Source organism: Ranitomeya imitator, chromosome 3 (genome assembly GCF_032444005.1).
Source record: "Ranitomeya imitator isolate aRanImi1 chromosome 3, aRanImi1.pri, whole genome shotgun sequence".
In the NCBI taxonomy this organism is placed as follows: Eukaryota; Metazoa; Chordata; class Amphibia; order Anura; family Dendrobatidae; genus Ranitomeya; species Ranitomeya imitator.
In genome coordinates this window covers 521,989,149-522,009,647 of record NC_091284.1, presented here as the reverse complement: position 1 = coordinate 522,009,647, position 20,499 = coordinate 521,989,149, and the positions used below count along the sequence as shown (strand labels likewise).

The following is a 20,499-nucleotide window of genomic DNA, read 5'->3' as shown; positions in this document are numbered from 1 at the left end:
TATATATATATATATATATATATATTCTACTATATAATTGTCTAAGGGTCACTTCCGTCTGTCTGTCCTTCTGTCACGGTTATTCATTCGCTGATTGGTCTCGGTAGCTGCCTGTCATAGCTGCCGCGACCAATCAGCGACGGCCACAGTCCGGAAAAAAATGGCCGCTCCTTCCTCCCCGCAGTCAGTGCCCGCCGTCCGCATACTCCCCTCCGTTCAGCGCTCACACAGAGTTAATGGCAGCATTGACCGCGGTGTAACGCACTTGGTTAACGCTGCTATTAACCCTGTGTGACCACCTTTTTACATTTCATGCTGCCTATGCAGCATGAATAGTAAAAATATCTAATGTTAAAAATAAAAAATAGTTACATACTCACCCTCCGGTGGCCTTTTCCGCTTCGCGCGACGTCCCGGGGACCGCTGCATGCATTGCGGTCTCGAGAGATGATGACGTACGGTATCGCGAGACCGCTACGTCATCATTGCGCGAGACCGCAATGCAATCTTCAGACCGGACCACGAGCCAAGCATTGAGAACCGGCTGCTTCGATCCGGAGGCTCCAGGAGGTGAGTATGTAACTATTTTTTATTTTAATTTTTTTTTAACAGGGATATGGTGCATACTACGTGACTGGCCAATATACTACGTGACTGTGCTGTATACTACGTGACTGGGCAATATACTATGTGGCTCTGTGCTGTATACTACGTGGCTCTGTGTGTAGATGAGCAATATACTACGTGGCTGGGCAATATACTACGTGGCTGGGCAATATACTACGTGGCTGGGCAATATACTACGTGGCTGGGCAATATACTACGTCACTGGGCAATATACTACGTGGCTGGGCAATATACTACATGGACATACATATTCTAGAATACCCGATGCGTTAGAATCGGGCCACCATCTAGTATGTGTGTGTGTGTGTATATATATATATATATATATATATATATATATGTATATATATATATATATATATATATATATATACCGTATATACTCGAGTATAAGCCGACCCCCCCTAATTTTGCCACAAAAAACTGGGAAAACTTATTGACTCGAGTATAAGCCTAGGGTGGAAAATGCAGCAGCTACCGGTGAATTTCAAGAATAAAAATAGATGCTCCATACCGTTCATTATGGCCCCATAGCTGTGCCATATAGTGCTCTGCACCGTTCATTATTGCCCCATAGCTGTGTCATATAGTGCTCTGCACCGTTCATTATTGCCCCATAGATGTACCATAGAAAGCTGTGCCATATAGTGCTCTGCACCGTTCATTATTGCCCCATAGATGTACCATAGAAAGCTGTGCCATATAGTGCTCTGCACCGTTCATTATTGTCCCATAGCTCTGCCATATAGTGCTCTGCACCGTTCATTATTGCCCCATAGCTGTGCCATATAGTGCTCTGCACCGTTCATAGCTGTGCCATATAGTGCTCTGCACCGTTCATTATTGCCCCATAGATGTACCATAGAAAGCTGTGCCATTGCTGCTGCTGCTGCTGCTGCAATAAAAAAAAAATGCCATACTCACCTCTCTTGCTTGCAGCTCCTCAGCGTCCCGTCTCGGCGTCTCTCTGCACTGACTGATCAGGCAGAGGGCGGCGCGCACACTATATGCGTCATCGCGCCCTCTGACCTGCACAGTCAGTGCGGAGAAACGCTGCGAAGATGGAGCGGCGCCCGGCGTGTGGAACGCGGACAGGTGAATATGTAATACTAACCTGCTCCCGGCATCCCGCTCCTTCCCCCGGACAGCTGGTCTTCGGTGCCGCAGCCTCTTCCTCTATCAGTGGTCACCGTTACCGCTCATTAGAGAAATGAATATGCGGCTCCACCCCTATGGGAGTGGAGTCCATATTCATTTCTCTAATGAGCGGTACCATGTGACCGCTGAACAGGGGAAGAGCTGCGGCACCCGGAGACCATGGGACAGGCAGGGGGAGCACCAGGAGCCCCGGAAGCAGTTAAGTATGCCTCAGCGCCCTCTCCCCCTCACCCGCCGACCCTGCCGCCGACCGGCTGAAAATCTCGGCTTATACTCGAGTATATACAGTAGATACAGCACAGACCAAAGGTTTGGACACACCTTCTCCGTTAAAGATGTTTCTGTATTTTCATGACTGTGAAAATTGTAAATTCACACTGAGGGCATCAAAACTATGAATTAACACATGTGGAATTATATACTTAAAGGGACTCTGTCACCTGAATTTGGAGGGAACAATTTTCAGCCATAGAGGCGGGGTTTTCGGGTGTTTGATTCACCCTTTCCTTACCCGCTGGCTGCATGCTGGCTGCAATATTGGATTGAAGTTCATTCTCTGTCCTCCGTAGTACATGCCTGCACAAGGCAAAGTGGGATTTCTTGCCTTATAAATGGGGTTGGGACCATCAGTTGTGTTGAGTAGAAGTCTGGTGGATGCACCGCTGATAGTCCTACGGAGTAGACTGTTAGCTCCTTTTTTCTTGCCATAATACAAATTCTAGGTAAAGATAAACGAGTGGCCATCATTACTTTAAGAAATAAAGGTCAGTCAGTCCGAAAAATTGGGAAAACTTTGAAACTGTCCCCAAGTGCAGTTGCAAAAACCAACAAGCGCTACAGAGGAACTGACTCACATGAGGACCGCCCCAGGAAAGGAAGACTAAGAGTCACCTCTGCTTCTGAGTTTATCCGAGTCACCAGCCTCAGAAATCGCAGGTTAACAGCAGCTCAGATTAGAGACCAGGTCAATGCCACACAGAGTTCTAGCAGCAGACACATCTCTACATCAACTGTTAAGAGGAGACTTTGTGCAGCAGGACTTCATGGTAAAATAGCTGCTAGGAAACCACTGCTAAGGACATGCAACAAGCAGAAGAGACTTGTTTGGGCTAAAGAACACAAGGAATGGACATTAGACCTGTGGAAGTCTGTGCTTTGGTCTGATGAGTCCAAATTTGAGATCTTTGGTTCCAACCATCGTGTCTTGTGCGACGCAGAAAAGGTGAGCGGATGCACTCTACATGCCTGGTGCCCACCGTGAAGCATGGAGCAGGAGGTGTGATGGTGTGTGGGTGCTTTGCTGGTGACACTGTTGGGGATTTATTCAAAATTGAAGGCATACTTAACCAGCATGGCTACCACAGCATCTTGCAGTGGTATGCTATTCCATCCGGTCTGCATTTAGTTGGACCATCATTTATTTTTCAACAGGACAATGACCCCAAACACACCTCCAGGCTGTGTAAGGGCTATTTGACCAAGAAGGAGAGTGATGGGGTGCTACGCCAGATGACCTGGGCTCCACACTCACCAGACCTGAACCCAGTCGAGATGGTTTGGGGTGAGCTGGACCACAGAGTGAAGGCAAAAGGGCTAACAAGTGCTAAGCATCTCTGGGAACTCCTTCAAGACCATTTCCTGTGACTACTTATTCAAGCTCATCAAGAGAATGCCAAGAGTGTGCAAAGCAGTCATCAAAGCAAAAGGTGGCTACTTTGAAGAACCTAGAATATAAGACATAATTTCAGTTGTTTCACACTTTTTTGTTAAGTATATAATTCCACATGTGTTAATTCATAGTTTTGATGCCTTCAGTGTGAGTTAACAATTTTCAAAATCTTTAAATGAGAAGACGTGTCCAAACGTTTAAGGTCTGTACTGTATATATATATATATATATATATATATATATATATATATATATATATATATATATACAGTGCCTACAAGTAGTATTCAACCCCCTGCAGATTTAGCAGGTTTAATAAGATGCAAATAAGTTAGAGCCTTCAAACTTCAAACAAGAGCAGGATTTATTAACAGATGCATAAATCTTACAAACCAAAAAGTTTTGTTGCTCAGTTAAATTTTTATAAATTTTAAACATAAAAGTGTGGGTCAATTATTATTCAACCCCTAGGTTTAATATTTTGTGGAATAACCTTTGTTTGCAATTGCAGCTAATAATCGTCTTTTGTAAGACCTGATCAGGCCGGCACAGGTCTCTAGAGTTATCTTGGCCCACTCCTCCATGCAGATCTTCTCCAAGTTATCTAGGTTCTTTGGGTGTCTCATGTGGACTTTAATCTTGAGCTCCTTCCACAAGTTTTCAATTGGGTTAAGGTCAGGAGACTGACTAGGCCACTGCAACACCTTGATTTTTTGCCTCTTGGCTGTGTGCTTTGGGTCGTTGTCTTGTTGGAAGATGAAATGACGACCCATCTTAAGATCCTTGATGGAGGAGCGGAGGTTCTTGGCCAAAATCTCCAGGTAGGCCGTGCTATCCATCTTCCCATGGATGCGGACCAGATGGCCAGGCCCCTTGGCTGAGAAACAGCCCCACAGCATGATGCTGCCACCACCATGCTTGACTGTAGGGATGGTATTCTTGGGGTCGTATGCAGTGCCATCCAGTCTCCAAACGTCACGTGTGTGGTTGGCACCAAAGATCTCGATCTTGGTCTCATCAGACCAGAGAACCTTGAACCAGTCAGTCTCAGAGTTCTCCAAGTGATCATGAGCAAACTGTAGATGAGCCTTGACATGATGCTTTGAAAGTAAAGGTACCTTACGGGCTCGTCTGGAACGGAGACCATTGCGGTGGAGTACGTTACTTATGGTATTGACTGAAACCAATGTCCCCACTGCCATGAGATCTTCCCGGAGCTTTTTCCTTGTTGTCCTTGGGTTAGCCTTGACTCTTCGGACAAGCCTGGCCTCGGCACGGGAGGAAACTTTCAAAGGCTGTCCAGGCCGTGGAAGGCTAACAGTAGTTCCATAAGCCTTCCACTTCCGGATGATGCTCCCAACAGTGGAGACAGGCAGGCCCAACTCCTTGGAAAGGGTTTTGTACCCCTTGCCAGCCTTGTGACCCTCCACGATCTTGTCTCTGATGGCCTTGGAATGCTCCTTTGTCTTTCCCATGTTGACCATGTATGAGTGCTGTTCACAAGTTTGGGGAGGGTCTTAAATAGTCTGAAAAGCTGGAAAAAGAGATAATTAATCCAAACATGTGAAGCTCATTGTTCTTTGTGCCTGAACTACTTCTTAATACTTTAGGGGAACCAAACAGAATTCTGGTGGGTTGAGGGGTTGAATAATAAATGACCCTCTGAAAAGACTTTTCACAATTTAAAAAAAAAATAAACAAAGAAATAACATTCTTTTTTGCTGCAGTGCATTTCACACTTCCAGGCTGATCTACAGTCCAAATGTCACAATGCCAAGTTAATTCCAAATGTGTAAACCTGCTAAATCTGCAGGGGGTTGAATACTACTTGTAGGCACTGTATATATATATATATATATATATTTATACATATATATATTTACTCACACACAGTTGTGCTCAAAAGTTTCCATACCCCTGCAGAATTTTTGCTGTCTTGGACTTTTTTCAGAGAATAAGAATGATAACACCAAAACCTTTTCTCCACTCATGGTTAGTGGTTGGGTGAAGCCATTTATTGTCATGTTACTGTGTTTTCTCTTTTTAAATCATAATGGCAACCCAAAACATCCAAATGACCCTGATCTAAAGTTCACATACCCCATTTCTTAATATTGTGTATTGCCCCATCTAACAGCAATGACAGCTTGAAGTCTTTTGTGGTAGTTGTGGATGAGGTTCTTTATTTTCTCATATGGTAAAGCTGCCCACTCTTCTTGGCAAAAAGCCTCCAGTTCCTGTAAATTCCTGGGCTGTCTAGCATGAACTGCGCACTTGAGATCTCCCCAGAGTGGCTCAATGATATTGAGGTCAGGAGACTGAGATAGCCACTCCAGAACCTTCATTTTGTTCTGCTGTAGCCAATGACAGGACGACTTGGCCTTGTGTTTTGGATCGTTGTCATGTTGGAATGTCCAAGTACGTCACATGCTCAGCTTCCGGGCTGATGAGTGCAAATTTGGCTCCCAATATTTGCTGATAATATGCTGCATTCATCTTTCCTTCAACTTTGACCAAGTTTCCTGTGCCTTTGTAGCTCACACATCCCCAAAACTACAGCAGTCCACCTCCATGCTTTACAGTAGGAACGGTGTTCCTTTCATCATAGACCTTGTTAACCTCTCTCCAAATGTAACGTTTATGGTTGTTGCCAAAAAGTTCAATTTTGGTCTCATCACTCCAAATGACCTTGTTCCAGAAGTTTTGAGGCTTGTCTCTGTGCTGTTTTGAATATTGTAGGTGAGATTCTTTGTGGCATTTGCACAAGTAATGGCTTTCTTCTGGCGACTCGACCCTGCAGCCCATTTTCTTCAAGTGCCTCCTTATTGTGCATCTTGAAACAGCCACACCGCTAGTTTTCAGAGAGTCCTGTATTTCAACTGATGTTATTTGTGGGTTTTTCTTTGCATCTCAAACAATTTTCCTGGCAGTTGTGGAAGGCATTATTGTTGGTCTACCTGACTTTCGTTTTGTTTTTACAGAGCCCCTGATTTCCTATTTGTTAATTACTGTTTGAACGCTGCTGACTGGTTTTATCAATTCCTTGAATATCTTTTTGTATCACTTTCCTGTTTTATACAGTTAACTACCTTTTCTTATAGATCCATTGACAATTCTTTTGCTTTCCCCATGACTCATAATCCAGAAACGTTAATGGCTGGATGACAGATGCAAGAGTCTGTCTGGATCCCAAAAACTCGGCTTTTATGCACACACACTGATTACAAGCAAACAGGCCACAGGTTAGGATGTTACCTTTAGTAGCCAGTCAAACCCATTTCTGTCAACTTCTGTGCATGTTTTCAGGCCAAAAACACCAGGGTATGTGAACTTTTGATCAGGGTCATTTAGATGTTTTGTGTTGTCATTATGATTTAACCCCTTCAAGTCGCGGCCCTTTTTCATTTTTGCGTGTTCGTTTTTCGCTTCCCTCCTTCCCAGAGCCATAACTTTTTTATTTTTCCGTCAATATGGTCATGTGAGGGCTTATTTTTTGCGGGACAAGTTGTACTTTTGAACGACACCATTGGTTTTATCATGTCTTTTACTAGAAAACGGGAAAAAAATTCCAAGTGCGGTGAAATTGCAAAAAAAGTGCAAACCCACACTTGTTTTTTGTTTGGCTTTTTTGCTAGGTTCACTAAATGCTAAAACTAACCTGCCATTATGATTCTCTAGGTCATTACGAGTTCATAGACACCAAACATGTCTAGGTTATTTTTTATCTAAGTGGTGAAAAAAAATTCCAAACATAGCTTAAAAAAAAAAAAAAAAAAGTGCCATTTTCCGATACCCGTAGCGTCTCTATTTTTCGTGATCTGGGGTCGGGTGAGGGCTTATTTTTTGCGTGCCGAACTGATGTTTTTAATGATACCATTTTTGCGCAGATACGTTCTTTTGATTGCCCGTTATTGCATTTTAATGCAATGTTGCAGCGACCAAAAAAACGTAATTCTGGCGTTTCGGATTTTTTTCTCGCTACGCCGTTTAGCGATCAGGTTAATGCTTTTTTTTAATTGATAGATCGGGCGATTCTGAACACGGTGATACCAAATACGTGTAGGTTTGGTTTTTTTTTTATTGTTTTATTTAGGATGGGGCGAAAGGGGGGTGATTTAAACTTTTATATTTTTTATATTTTTTTCATATTTTTAAAAACATTTTTTTTTTTACTTGTGCCATGCTTCAATAGCCTCCATGGGAGGCTAGAAGCTGGCATAGCCTGATCGGCTCTGCTACATAGCAGCGATCATCAGATCGCTGCTATGTAGCAGAAATGCAGGTGTGCTGTGAGCGCCGACCACAGGGGGGCGCTCACAGCAGACCTGCATCAGTAACCATAGAGGTCTCAAGGACCTCTATGGTTACCTTCCTGATGCATCGCCGACCCCCGATCATGTGACGGGGGTCGGCGATGACGTCATATCCGGCCGCCCGGCCGGATGCGGTAGTTAAATGCCGCTGTCTGTGTTTGACAGCGGCATTTAACAGGTTAATAGCGGCGGGTGAATAGCGATTTCACCCGCCGCTATTGCGCGCACATGTCAGCTGTACAAAACAGCTGACATGTCGCGACTTTGATGTGGGCTCACCGCCGGAGCCCACATCAAAGGGGGATTCACGGCATGCGCAGTAGATGTACGTGAAGAGAAAACGCAGTAGTTTGACAATAAATGGCTTCACCCAACCACTAACCATGACTGGAGAAAAAGATTTGGAGTTCTCTTTCATATTCTCTGAAAAAATGCCAAGAAAGCAAAAATTCTATAGATATATTAGATAGATACATAGATATACAGTAGATAGAAATATGTGAGTGAGATATATAATCAGTGTTTTTCCTGTGTAGCTTACTATACATGCAAAACAACTGAAAAAATACGATCAAAAAACACCCAAAATCACGTTCTTTGAAAAATTACAAAAATTGACTATAAAAGGACATTTGACAAAGCCAGGGGAAAATGGACTCAGGCCACAATGTGCATGTGGAAACGGCAGGGGTGCACACACATGGGTAGATATATAGAAAACAATATGTATATATCAATCTCAAGGTAAGACACAGCCAAAATGCTGTTGATAATATGAATTTGAACAATATATAATGCTAAGTCCAGCCATGCAGAGTAGGATATCAGGCAAACAGTCATACATATATTTTCACCATAAAATGGATAATATTATTATATGCATAGCTACCTGAGCAGGCTAGAAAGAGCCACCCCATTATGTATTTTATTAATCAATAAATTATTTTTTTTAAAATGGCTTGGGTCCCCCAAAATCTTATCAAGCAGCACAGGGTAAGCGGACAGCTGGGGGCAGATGTTTATAGCCTAGGAAGGGGGTGATACCCATTGAGCTTCCGAGGCTATTAATATCAGCTCACAGCTGTATAATTAGCTTTTAGTGGTAATTAAAATGGGGGAAACAAAAGTGATGCACTGTCCCCCTATAATTCATAACCCTCAATTTATTTAGTAATAAAATACATGTACAGTAAGTCACACAAGCACTGTACTAATTATGTGAGTGACATCTTTATATCCATCTATTCTATATTTATATATCTCTTCTCTCTATTCTATTCTGTTGGATAATGCTGTGATTTTAAGGTACTCAGCAGATGAAACCTCGGGCTTTCAAGGATATCGGTGTGTAAAAATCTGACGGGACTCGCATCGTTCGAGAGCTGTGCAATTTTTTTTTATCACATCCTTTGACTTGCATTAGCGAGTCTCGACCAATATGAGGACAATCTCCGCATGCTACAATTTTTTTCTCAATCTCATTTCTGCTGATTAAAACATTGGAAAATAACATTGGTCAGAGTGCAATCCGTTTTTTTTTTTTATTGGATTGCACTCGTCCATATTCCTTGCAGATGGGTATGAGCCTTTAAAATGACAAAAGTATTCTTTCCCAGGCATTGTGTACCGTGCCACCTTTTCCCCCCAAAAAGAGAGATTCAAATATTCTTTTTGGTTTCTGGAGGTTGACAGATGAGGATTTAGTTTTGTTTATTAATGATTTTACAGTCCATTAGGTTGTAAAAGGTGGCTAGAAAAAGCAATAGATCAGCCATAATAACGTATACATACCTGACATACTCTAAACGGGTATTCCGGTAAAAGTAAATCACCTATCCACAGTGATGGTCTAACCACTAAGACCCTGCAGGTTATCAGAATTGGGAACTTTTATCGCCTGTTCGAGAGGAGTAGTAGTCAAGCATCCATGTGGCCACTCCATTAACCCCTTTCTGACATCGGGCATAATAATACGCCGATGTCGGACTCCCTACCTTTGATGTGGGCTCCGGCGGTGAGCCACATCTTTTCCAGCACATGTGAGCTGTTTTCAGCATGTGCTGGTAACATCTGCGGGAGCAATCTCGATCCACCTGCGGCTGTAAACCTGTTAAATGCCACTGTCAAACTCTTGACAGCGGCATTTAACATGCTCTTCTGGCAAGCGAGCCAGAAATCCCGCCCATCAGCTCCTGTGTCACATGACCATGGGTTGCCGATGGGTTGGCATGACAGCCAGAGGTCTTCAGCAGACCTGTATGATTGTCACTGCCGGACTGCTATGAGCCCCGCCTTGTGGGCAGGGGCAGCACGGTGGCTCAGTGGATAGCACAGCAGCCTTGCAGCGCTGGAGTCCTGGGTTCAAATCCCACCAAGGACAACATCTGCAAAGAGTTTGTATGTTCTCTCCGTGTTTGCGTGGGTTTCATCCGGGTACTCCGGTTTCCTCCCACTTTCCAAAGACCTACTGATAGGGAATTTAGATTGTGAGCCCCATCCGGGACAGTGATGATAATGTGTGTAAAGCGCTGCGGAATATGTTAGCGCTATATAAAAATAAAGATTATTATTATTAATCAGCAATTCTGCTACATACAGGTAATCTGATCACCACCTGTATTTAGCGGAGGCGATTGAGCAGCTTCTAGTCTCCTAAAAGTAAAAAAAGGTTTTTAAAAATATAAAAAAAAATAAAAGTTCAAATCATCCCTCTTTTGACCCATTCGCCCTATCAATCAATATAAACAACGTAAGGAGAAAGAAAGTCAAAACTTAAGTTTTTCTTGTCACTGCAACATTGCATTAAAATGCAATAACGGGTGATCAAGAGATCTTATCTACATCAAAATGGTGTTTTTAAAAATGTCAGCTCGGCATGCAAAAAATAAGCCCTCACTCAAGCGGAGATCATGAAAAATGGAGGTGCTATGGGCATCGGAAAATTGTGCAATTAGGTATTTTTGTTAAACAAAATTTTGAATTTTTTTTCACCACTTAGATAACAAAGAACCTAGACATGTTTGGTTTCTGTGGACTCATAATGACCTGGAGAATCATAATGGCAGGTCAGTTTTTGCATTTAGTGAACATAGTAAAAAACAAAACAAAAAACAAGTGTGGGATTGCACTTTTTTTTTGCAATTTCACCGCACTTGGAATTTTTTTTCCCGTTTTCCAGTACACAACATGGTAAAACCCATGGTGTCTCAAAAGTACAACTCGTCCTGCAAAAAACGAGTCCCCACATGGCCATATTGACAGAAAAATATAAAGTTATGGCTCTGGGAACAAGGGGAGCAAAAAACGAAAACACAAAAACTAAAATACCTCCGGTTCTGAAGGTTAATATGGGACTACTGGAAATAGACGAGTACCGGTACCTCTAGTAATTGGTGGAAGTTCTAGCTGTCGGATCACCCAGGTCCTAGCCTTTGGATAGGTGATAACTTTTTCTTACTGGAATACCACATTAACCCCTTATCGGCATCGGACGTACTATACCGTCCGATGCCGGCTCCCCTGCTTTGATGCAGGGCTCCGCGGTGAGCCCGCACCAAAGCCGGGACATGTCAGCTGTTTTGAACAGCTGACATGTGCCCGTAATAGGCGCGGGCAGAATCGCGATCTGCCCGTACCTATTAACTAGTTAAATGCCGCTGTCAAACGCAGACAGCGGCATTTAACTACCGCTTCCGGCCGGGCGGCCGGAAATGACGTCATCGCCGACCCCCGTCACATGATCGGGGGTCGGCGATGCTTGTGAATGGTAACCATAGAGGTCCTTGAGACCTCTATGGTTACTGATTGCCCGTCGCTGTGAGCGCCACCCTGTGGTCGGCGCTCACAGCACACGTGCAATTCTGCTACATAGCAGCGATCAGCAGATCGCTGCTATGTAGCAGAGCCGATCGTGCTATGCCTGCTTCTAGCCTCTCATGGAGGCTATTGAAGCATGGCAAAAGTTAAAAAAAAAAGTTTAAAAAAATGTGAAAAAAATAAAAAAAAACATAAAAGTTTAAATCACCCCCCTTTCGCCCCAATCAAAATAAATCAATAAAAAAATATCAAATCTACGCATATTTGGTATCGCCGCGCTCAGAATCGCCCGATCTATCAATTAAAAAAAAGTATTAACCTGATCGCTAAACAGCGTAGCGGGACAAAAATTCGAAACGCCAGAATTAAGTTTTTTTGGTCGCCGCGACATTGCATTAAAATGCAATAACGGGCGATCAAAAGAACGTATCTGCACCGAAATGCTATCATTAAAAACGTCATCTCGGCACGCAAAAAATAAGCCCTCAACCGACCCCAGATGATGAAAAATGGAGACGCTACGAGTATCGGAAAATGGCGCAATTTTTTTTTTTTTTTTTTTTTTTTTTAGCAAAGTTTGGAATTTTTTTTCACTACTTAGATAAAAAATAACCTAGTCATGTTTGGTGTCTATGAACTCGTAATGACCTGGAGAATCACAATGGCAGGTCAGTTTTAGCATTTAGTGAACCTAGCAAAAAAGCCAAACAAAAAACCACTGTGGGATTGCACTTTTTTTGCAATTTCACCGCACTTGGAATTTTTTTCCCGTTTTCTAGTACACGACATGCTAAAACCAATGATGTCGTTCAAAAGTACAACTCGTCCCGCAAAAAATAAGCCCTCACATGGCCAAATTGACAGAAAAATAAAAAAGTTATGGCTCTGGGAAGGAGGGGAGCGAAAAACGAACACGGAAAAACGAAAAATCCCCCGGTCATGAAGGGGTTAAAAGAGAAAAAAGGAGCCTTTATATTTTGAAAGTAACACAGACATCTCAGCCTGAAGGAATAAAGAAAAGAGATTTTTAGGCTACTAATGCACACCTATGAGATGAGAGAGCACTGCAATAAAAAGTCTATCAGTGCTATAGGCCCTCTATTGTCAGCCGTCTCATTGAATTGTGTTTTGAATCTAAAAATAACATTCTGAAAAGCCGTGAGATTTGTCACTTCCTTCCGACATATAAGACATGCATGCCTATTGGAATCTTAGCGATGAAGGGTTTCTTCCCCCCTTAGCAGAGAAGAAAGGGGCTCTATAATTAGTTACAGCATTTCAGACTATTGTTGTTCCAGAATTAAGGCTGAACTGTTTATCTCGCTCCGAATACGCTGACTGATTTACTTGGTGTTTGGCTCTGTCTTTCTGCAGTGGAGATAAAAATAATCCACTTTTGAGGACATCATGGCAGGCGCTTGGTAAATGAGTTTCCATTAAATCCAGTGCTTCTTGCTTGTTCCTCCTGTACACATCTTGACCAGCATTTCCACTAAGCTGATTTAAGGGGCATTGTGCTAAAAGTCACTTTTTGTTTTTAATTTATAGAAGTATTGCATTTGTAGCTTATTATAAGATGACTGCAGTTAAGACCAGCAGATTTAAAAATTGCTGTTTTCTATGTAGGTGTTATACCAAGGCCTAAACTTTTTTTTTTCTTAAAATTCATCTTCTGCTCAAGCTGATATTTTATTATTGTTATGGCTGGGTTTTATTTGATAAATTTCAATTTTGTGCAGTTTACCCAATACTGTATTCATTTGTGGCAAGTTTAAAGTTGACTTTATATACTGCTCAAAAAAATAAAGGGAACACCTAAACAGAATATAACTCCAAGTAAATCAAACTTCTGTGAAATGAAACTGTCCACTTAGGAAGCATAATATGCAAATTGCCTCTTCTGAGAAAAAGAGGACTTAAACTCTATAGCGCCACCTGTTGGAAGTAGCGATCCTACAAGTCACAATCAACTCTTTAACGAGTCATGCAATATGACTTGGGATAAAAGCCAAATTAGTATCTCAATTCGCAGACACGGTGTTTCGGGCTGTTGGCCCTCGTCAGTGCGAAGCATGAGAACTAATTTGGCTAGGTGATAGGCTCTGGACTGGGGTCTAAGGGGTATCGTTTCTCCTTATGGAGAGTGACATACCATCTCTGGCTTGTCAAGGTAAGGAGGCTTATTTGCCGTACAATGCTCCTCTTACCTTGACAAGCCAGAGATGGTATGTCACTCTCCATAAGGAGAAACGATACCCCTTAGACCCCAGTCCAGAGCCTCTCACCTAGCCAAATTAGTTCTCATGCTTCGCACTGACGAGGGCCAACAGCCCGAAACACCGTGTCTGCGAATTGAGATACTAATTTGGCTTTTATCCTAAGTCATATTGCATGACTCGTTAAAGAGTTGATTGTGACTTGTAGGATCGCTACTTCCAACAGGTGGCGCTGTAGAGTTTAAGTCCTCTTTTTCTCAGAAGAGGCAATTTGCACTTAGGAAGCAACACTGTTTGACAATCAATTTCACATGCTGTTGTGCAAATGGAATAGACAACAGATGGAAATTATTGGCAATTATCAAGACACACTCAATAATGGAGTGGTTCTGCAGGTTGGGATCACAGACCTCATCTCAGTACCAATGCTTTCTGGCTGATGTTTTGGTCACTTTTGAATGTTGGTTGTGCTTTCACACTCGTGGTAGCATGGGACTCTACAACCCACACAAGTAGCTCAGGTAGTACAGCTCATCCAGGATGGCACATCAATGTGAGCTGTGGCAAGAAGGTTTGCTGTGTCTGTCAGCGTAGTGTCGGGGGCTGGAGGCACTACCAGGAGACAGGCCAGTACACCAGGAGACGTAGAGGGGGCGTAGGAGGGCAACAACCCAGCAGCAGGACCGCTACATCAGCCTTTGTGCAAGGAGGAACAGGAGAACTGCCAGAGCCCTGCAAAATGACCCATAGCAGGCCACAAATGTGCATGTGTCTGCACAAACTGTTAGAAACCGACTCCATGAGGATAGTTTGAGTGCCCTATGTCCACAGATGGGGGTTGTGTTCACAGCCCAACACCATGCAGGATGCTTGGCATTTGCCACACAACACCAGGATTGGCAAATTCACCAATGGCGCCCTGTGCTCTTCACAGATGAAAGCAGGTTCACACTGAGCGCATGTGACAGATGTGACAGAGTCTGGAGATGCCATGGAGAGCGATCTGCTGCCTGCAACATCCTTCAGCATGACCGGATTGGCAGTGGCTCAGTAATTGTGTGGGGTGGCATTTCTTTGGAGGGCCGCACAGCCCTCCATATGCTTGCCAGAGGTAGTTTGACTGCCATTAGGTACCGAGATGAGATCCTCAGACCCCTTGTGAGACCATAAGCTGGTACGGTGGGCCTGGGTTCCTCCTAATGCAGGACCATGCCAGACCTCATGTGGCTGGATTGTGTCAGCAGCTCCTGTAAGATGAAGGCATTGAAGCTATGGACTGGCCCGCCTGTTCCCCAGACCTGAATCTGATTGAACACATCTGGGACATCATGTCTCGCACCATCCACCAACATCACGTTGCACCACAGACTGTCCAAAAGTTGGCGTAGGCTTTAGTCCAAGTCTGGGAGGAGATCCCACAGGAGACCATCTGCCGCCTCATCAGGAGCATGCCCAGGCATTGTAGGGAGGTCATACAGGCACAAGGGGGCCACAGACACTACTAAGCATCATTTCCTTGTCTTGAGGCATTTCCACTGAAGTTGAATCAGCCTGTAACTTCATTTTCCACTTTGATTTTGAGCATCATTCCAACTCCAGATCTCTGTGGGATATTAGTTGTGATTTACGTTGATGATTTTTAGGTTTTATTGTTCTCAACACAGTCTACTATGTAATGAATTAATATATGCAACTGGAATATTTCATTCAGTGATATGTAGGATTTTAGTGTTCCCTTTATTTGTTTTTGAGCAATATATATATATATATATATATATATATATATATTCCCACTGATATTTGCAAATCTAATAAACAGTTTGCCATTCCGTAGCTATGCGCCACTTACCATATGACTGTGCGGCAGAATGAACTCTCTGCATTGTGCAAGAGTGTTATGCTGCTCTCTGCTGGCTACAGCTGGAAAAACTTTTTGTGTCCTACCTGCTGCAGGACTCGAAGAGATGAGGAAGTGGGCTAGGTGGTCAGTATATGCTACCGGGCTTTTGTCTTGACTGTATTTTAAAGGCACATTAATCTATGATTTTGAATAATTCTGCATTTCATCACATTGTGTGCTAAATATATTTCTGCTGTAGATAAGTCGCGTATGCCTCTGCTTATATGTATATGTGAGTGTGTGTCATTGAGTACCAGGACAAGTGGCCGGGATTGCTATATTTTCCTAAGATTCTTCCTATGTGCATTCTCAATAGTATATATCTCATCCGAGTAAGGCTGGATGAGCTATAAGGAGTCCAGGAGGGCCTGATATCTCTATCCCAGTATAGCATACAGTTGGGCACGTCGCTGGGCTCCTCCAGTGTCAGTGGTCAGTGTAGGAATAAGGACCTGAGTTTAGGGAGCGCTTGCTGTGAGATAGCCAGTGCTGTCAGTCAAGCTCAAGGACAAATAGGAGGGCGTAACTGTGCCCTGAGACATTGGCCGCACCAAGGACGGCCACCCCAAGGATGCACCGAAGAGCCCTGAGTTACATAGGGATTAAAAGTGAATCTTTCAGCAAGTACAACTCTAATAAAACGTATATAGATGGCATCATTTTTATAGGGGCCAGTTCCCTTGTATAAACATTTAAGTAGCTGAGTTTGGGGGGTGGCCGACTCCCTTTTAACCGCTTTACATTAATCTCTTCCCAGTGTCCAGTTTCTCCTATGAAGATGCCGACAGTTAGGAAGTGTCTGAGGATTAATCCTACTAATTGTCTTGTATCTCTTCCCCCTCAGCCCTGGGGCTCTATACTAAGGAACTGGAACTTTTTAGCAGTGACTCATCCGGGCTACATGGCTTTCTTAACCTATGATGAAGTCAAGGCGCGTTTACAGAAGTACAGCAGTAAGCCAGGAAGGTAAATCCGGAGTTGGTTCTCCTCCCTTTGATAAATTGTGTTATCTGTTCCTAAATCAGCTATTTTCTGTACCTCTCAGTTACATTTTTAGACTAAGTTGCACAAGACTGGGACAGTGGGCTATCGGCTATGTGACCAGCGATGGGAATATCCTACAGACAATACCTCATAACAAACCCCTGTTTCAAGCTCTGATTGACGGCAGTCGAGAAGGATTGTAAGTGCATATATTGTTGGTTTCTAATTTTGAACAGCGTATTAGAAACTGTCAGTCAACCATTTTGTTGTGTCTTGTCTGAACTAATCATTACGTTCCCCATTTCTACCGAAATATCCATCCATATGGGTAGAGGCTAAAATCTAGGCCATTCATTTACTAAAATTGTTTTAGTTAAACGAGGTGTATATTTTAATGGTAAACTCAAAGCAAAAGCTGATGGAGAATAATTAGGCACAAAAGCGTAACATAATGGTACGATTAATGCTTATAATAATAATGGTAGAAATAACAGAATGCTGACAATCTGGGTGAAGCAGAGTTTGGGGTTTGTAGCAATAATAATGAACAAATTCAACATTTTTGATGGACGAAATGGGGACGGCTGGGTAACCGGACACCTGGGGGAAACTAGTCATTCCCTCTTTATGTCAGTGGGCTCCATCGGGTATACCCGGTATCCATCAAGCCATGGGTCTGATTGCATGCAGAGCACTTTGTCAGTGATGCTCTGAATCACTATGCACAACCTACAGACACTAAATAGGATCCATAGGGCAGAGCTATTGTCTATAGTGCAACGGATCCAGCGCTTTGTTGTGTTTTTCTGTTACCCTCTCACCGCCTCCTCAGTTACACATGTTGCTTGCAGTGTTTTCATCTCCCTTGTACAACTGTCTGTTGACGTTCTGCCTTTTATCGGCTCGTTGTTCTCTTCCGCCATGTCTTCTTCATTATTGACTGTGCCGCTATAAACACTCATGAGCTTGTGGCGGCTCATGTCATAATCCTCAGATTAAAAAAGCCGGGGAAGTTGTTTGAACACAGATTAGCTAGAGAATGCTTGTGTCTATAGCCAGAGATGCATTGCCGTAGATAAGTTTTGAACCATTTCATTCCACTCACGAGCCAATTTTTTTTTTTTTTTTTTTTTTAAAGATTTAGTTGACTTTTCACAACCAATGACATACCAAGTCCGTCATGAAAATGATGCTTTTCGGAAACATATCATGACTTCTCATCTAAGTAATGAGACCCAAATTGCATTTCTAGTCTAATTTAAAGGAAAGTAAGTTTTAAATCAAGAACTCCTAGTTTGTCCTAGCTTGTATATCGCTTTCTTGAACATTAAAAACATAAAGTCTCAAGAAAAGGTGTCTTCTAATGCATGTGTACAATGCGTGGCTGGGCAGGGTCACTTTCTATAGCTTATTGATCCAAAATGACATTTAAGTCTTTCAACTATAGAAACTAATAGGGGACAGAGTTTATACTGCCCCCAAATAAATCTTGAGTTTCATGGCAAGAGTTGTGTATGAAGCCTGTCACAAATGTGTCAGACAACTTCAAGGGGTACTCCAGGGAGCTAAAAATGTATTGTAGACATATCTTCACAAAGTAAAACGCTAACATCCATAGTGTTGTTTCTAATCCTGACAGTACCTACTATATGGTGGAGTTGGAGAAGCTGCTCTGTGCTCCCCCCTCTTCTGGGACTTTACGCCACAGATCATGGAGCATGACCTGTTCCTTGCTTCTAGAAATAGCTAGCCCGCTTACAACTGCTGTCCAGAGCAGCAAACCAGAAGCAGGAAGAGTCGTCAAGCAGGGTTGAGCCAAGAGATCAAGTCAGGAAGAGAATCGTAAAAGAGGATGGTCAAAAAACATGCTGAGGTCAAAGAACATAAGTAATCAGAGCAAACAGGATAATAGCAGTATAATCCAGGACAGATATTATTGACCTGCAGTGGGAGCCAGAGCTTCAGGGGTTTAAATAGCTGGCTGCCCCCACCTAGGGCTCTGAGGAACGAGTGATAAAACTTAAAGGGAACCTGTCGCCAGGTTTACCTCCTTTCAGGACTTATATAATCAAAGTTATTTTTCTTGTCTTACAGGTCAGATCGGGGGCTTATATGCAGCATTATGGAATGCTGTATATAAGCCCTGAAAGGGGGTGGCCGTAACTCGTATCGGTCAAACCTGGTGACAGGTTCCCTTTAAAACTACAATTAACCCATAGTTCCATTATAAAGTAACACCAAAAGTTCCAGGGAAAAAATAGGAGTGGTCCTGTCACCCACTGCAAGCAATAAAGGCGATCCGCTGCCCAGCAGCCAAAACAGAAACAGTGGAGGCACGAATCGGCACAGATGTCACAATAACCTCTCCTTCCATGCAATCGGAGGTCAGTGAGTGTGGCCAACCTCTGACAAGCTACTATAGTCATACTGTCTGTGTCCTGCCTGCCCTGCCACAACACTCTACACTCCAGATCCATCCTTGCTTACAGTATTTCACAGCTGCTTTATTACAGACATAGCTCCTGCTACTCTTCTGGATATGTCCTAAAGAAGCTGCAAATACAGGCTGAGATTACTGCGTAACAAGCCATGACAGTGTATAATGTGCCCCACATGTGTCAGCCAGGGAGCAGCTACACTGCCATGGCTTATTCTGCCCTGTGTAGATCACACTCTGTTCCCTGCCCTCCACATGACAGTGCGCATTATATACTGTCATGACTTATTCCTATGCCCCCTGTTCTGTGATGTAGTGGTGGAAGACCAAGGAGCAGATCCATCGTCACATTCAGTTTCAGGAACTGTCAGAATTACGACACTATGGATGTTAGTGTTACAGTTTATGAAGACATGTCCAGGAGAATACTTTTTTATTTCCCTCGAGTATCCCTTTAAAGCCCCACTCCAGTTTTTTGGTTCACCACTGGAGTGATACTTAAAATCCAAGTCCCCTGCAGTTTGTGTGAAGCAAGGAGCCTAAGGTCACTAATCAATGTAAGTCTATGACAGCCTTGTTCTGGCTCTCATAGGCTTGCTTTGAGAGCTTGTGACGTAGCTTCTGTGTTCCGGACAGTCAGAAGCTGCAACTCACAAGATGGCGCTGGATATATTTATATAGACATGTGACCTGAATTAGAAAAGGAGGTGGGATACAGACATCTACATGCTTGAGGAAGGGGGTGTATGTTCCAAAACTTAATGCATGTCATGATGCTATATCACTATCAGGGGAAAAAGAATATTATGCATCGGGCAGGGCTCTGTTCAATCAAGATAGTGGTGAAACGCAGAGGGCTATGGTCTGCACATGGATTGAGTGTGGAATGGAGGATACCGTGACCTTCTGACTAGAAGTGTTAACCACAACAGAGATATGTGACGATCTTTCTACACATATCAACAGATATATCTTCCTGTATATTTACTGAATCTATGGCACATGTCAACCTGGATGTGAAGGAAAATGCAAAATAGCCCCATTGTAGCTGGGAGCAAAGCTATGTGTCAGACATATTGGGGAGCTAAGCCAGTGCTGTCCCCTGCATTCCGAGTTTTTACATAGCTTTGTCTGGAGCCACAATAAAAGCCTGGGCTTGGATTATGCTATAAAATGTCACATTTCAGGAAAAAAATGTCTGTCTTAGTATATTGTGTTATATATGTACACAAAGATGCTAGATTTTAACCCCTTTCTGACATCGGACGTACTATCCCGTCGAGGTGGGGTGGGCCCCCATGACCACGGACGGGATAGTATGTCCAGCGCGATCGGCGGCACTCACGGGGGGAGCGCCGCCGATCGCGGCCGGGTGTCAG

At 43.2% G+C, this 20,499-nt stretch overlaps 1 protein-coding gene across 1 annotated transcript in view; it reads left to right on the top strand.

Moving 5' to 3' along the window:
- CBLB (Cbl proto-oncogene B) overlaps positions 1-20,499 on the top strand; it is a 242,320-nt gene that overhangs the window by 128,049 nt on the left and 93,772 nt on the right. The window contains exons 5-6 of the mRNA XM_069757756.1: positions 16,544-16,665; positions 16,745-16,882. Coding sequence (XP_069613857.1) covers positions 16,544-16,665; positions 16,745-16,882 — 260 coding nt within the window. The remainder of the gene's footprint in view (positions 1-16,543; positions 16,666-16,744; positions 16,883-20,499) is intronic.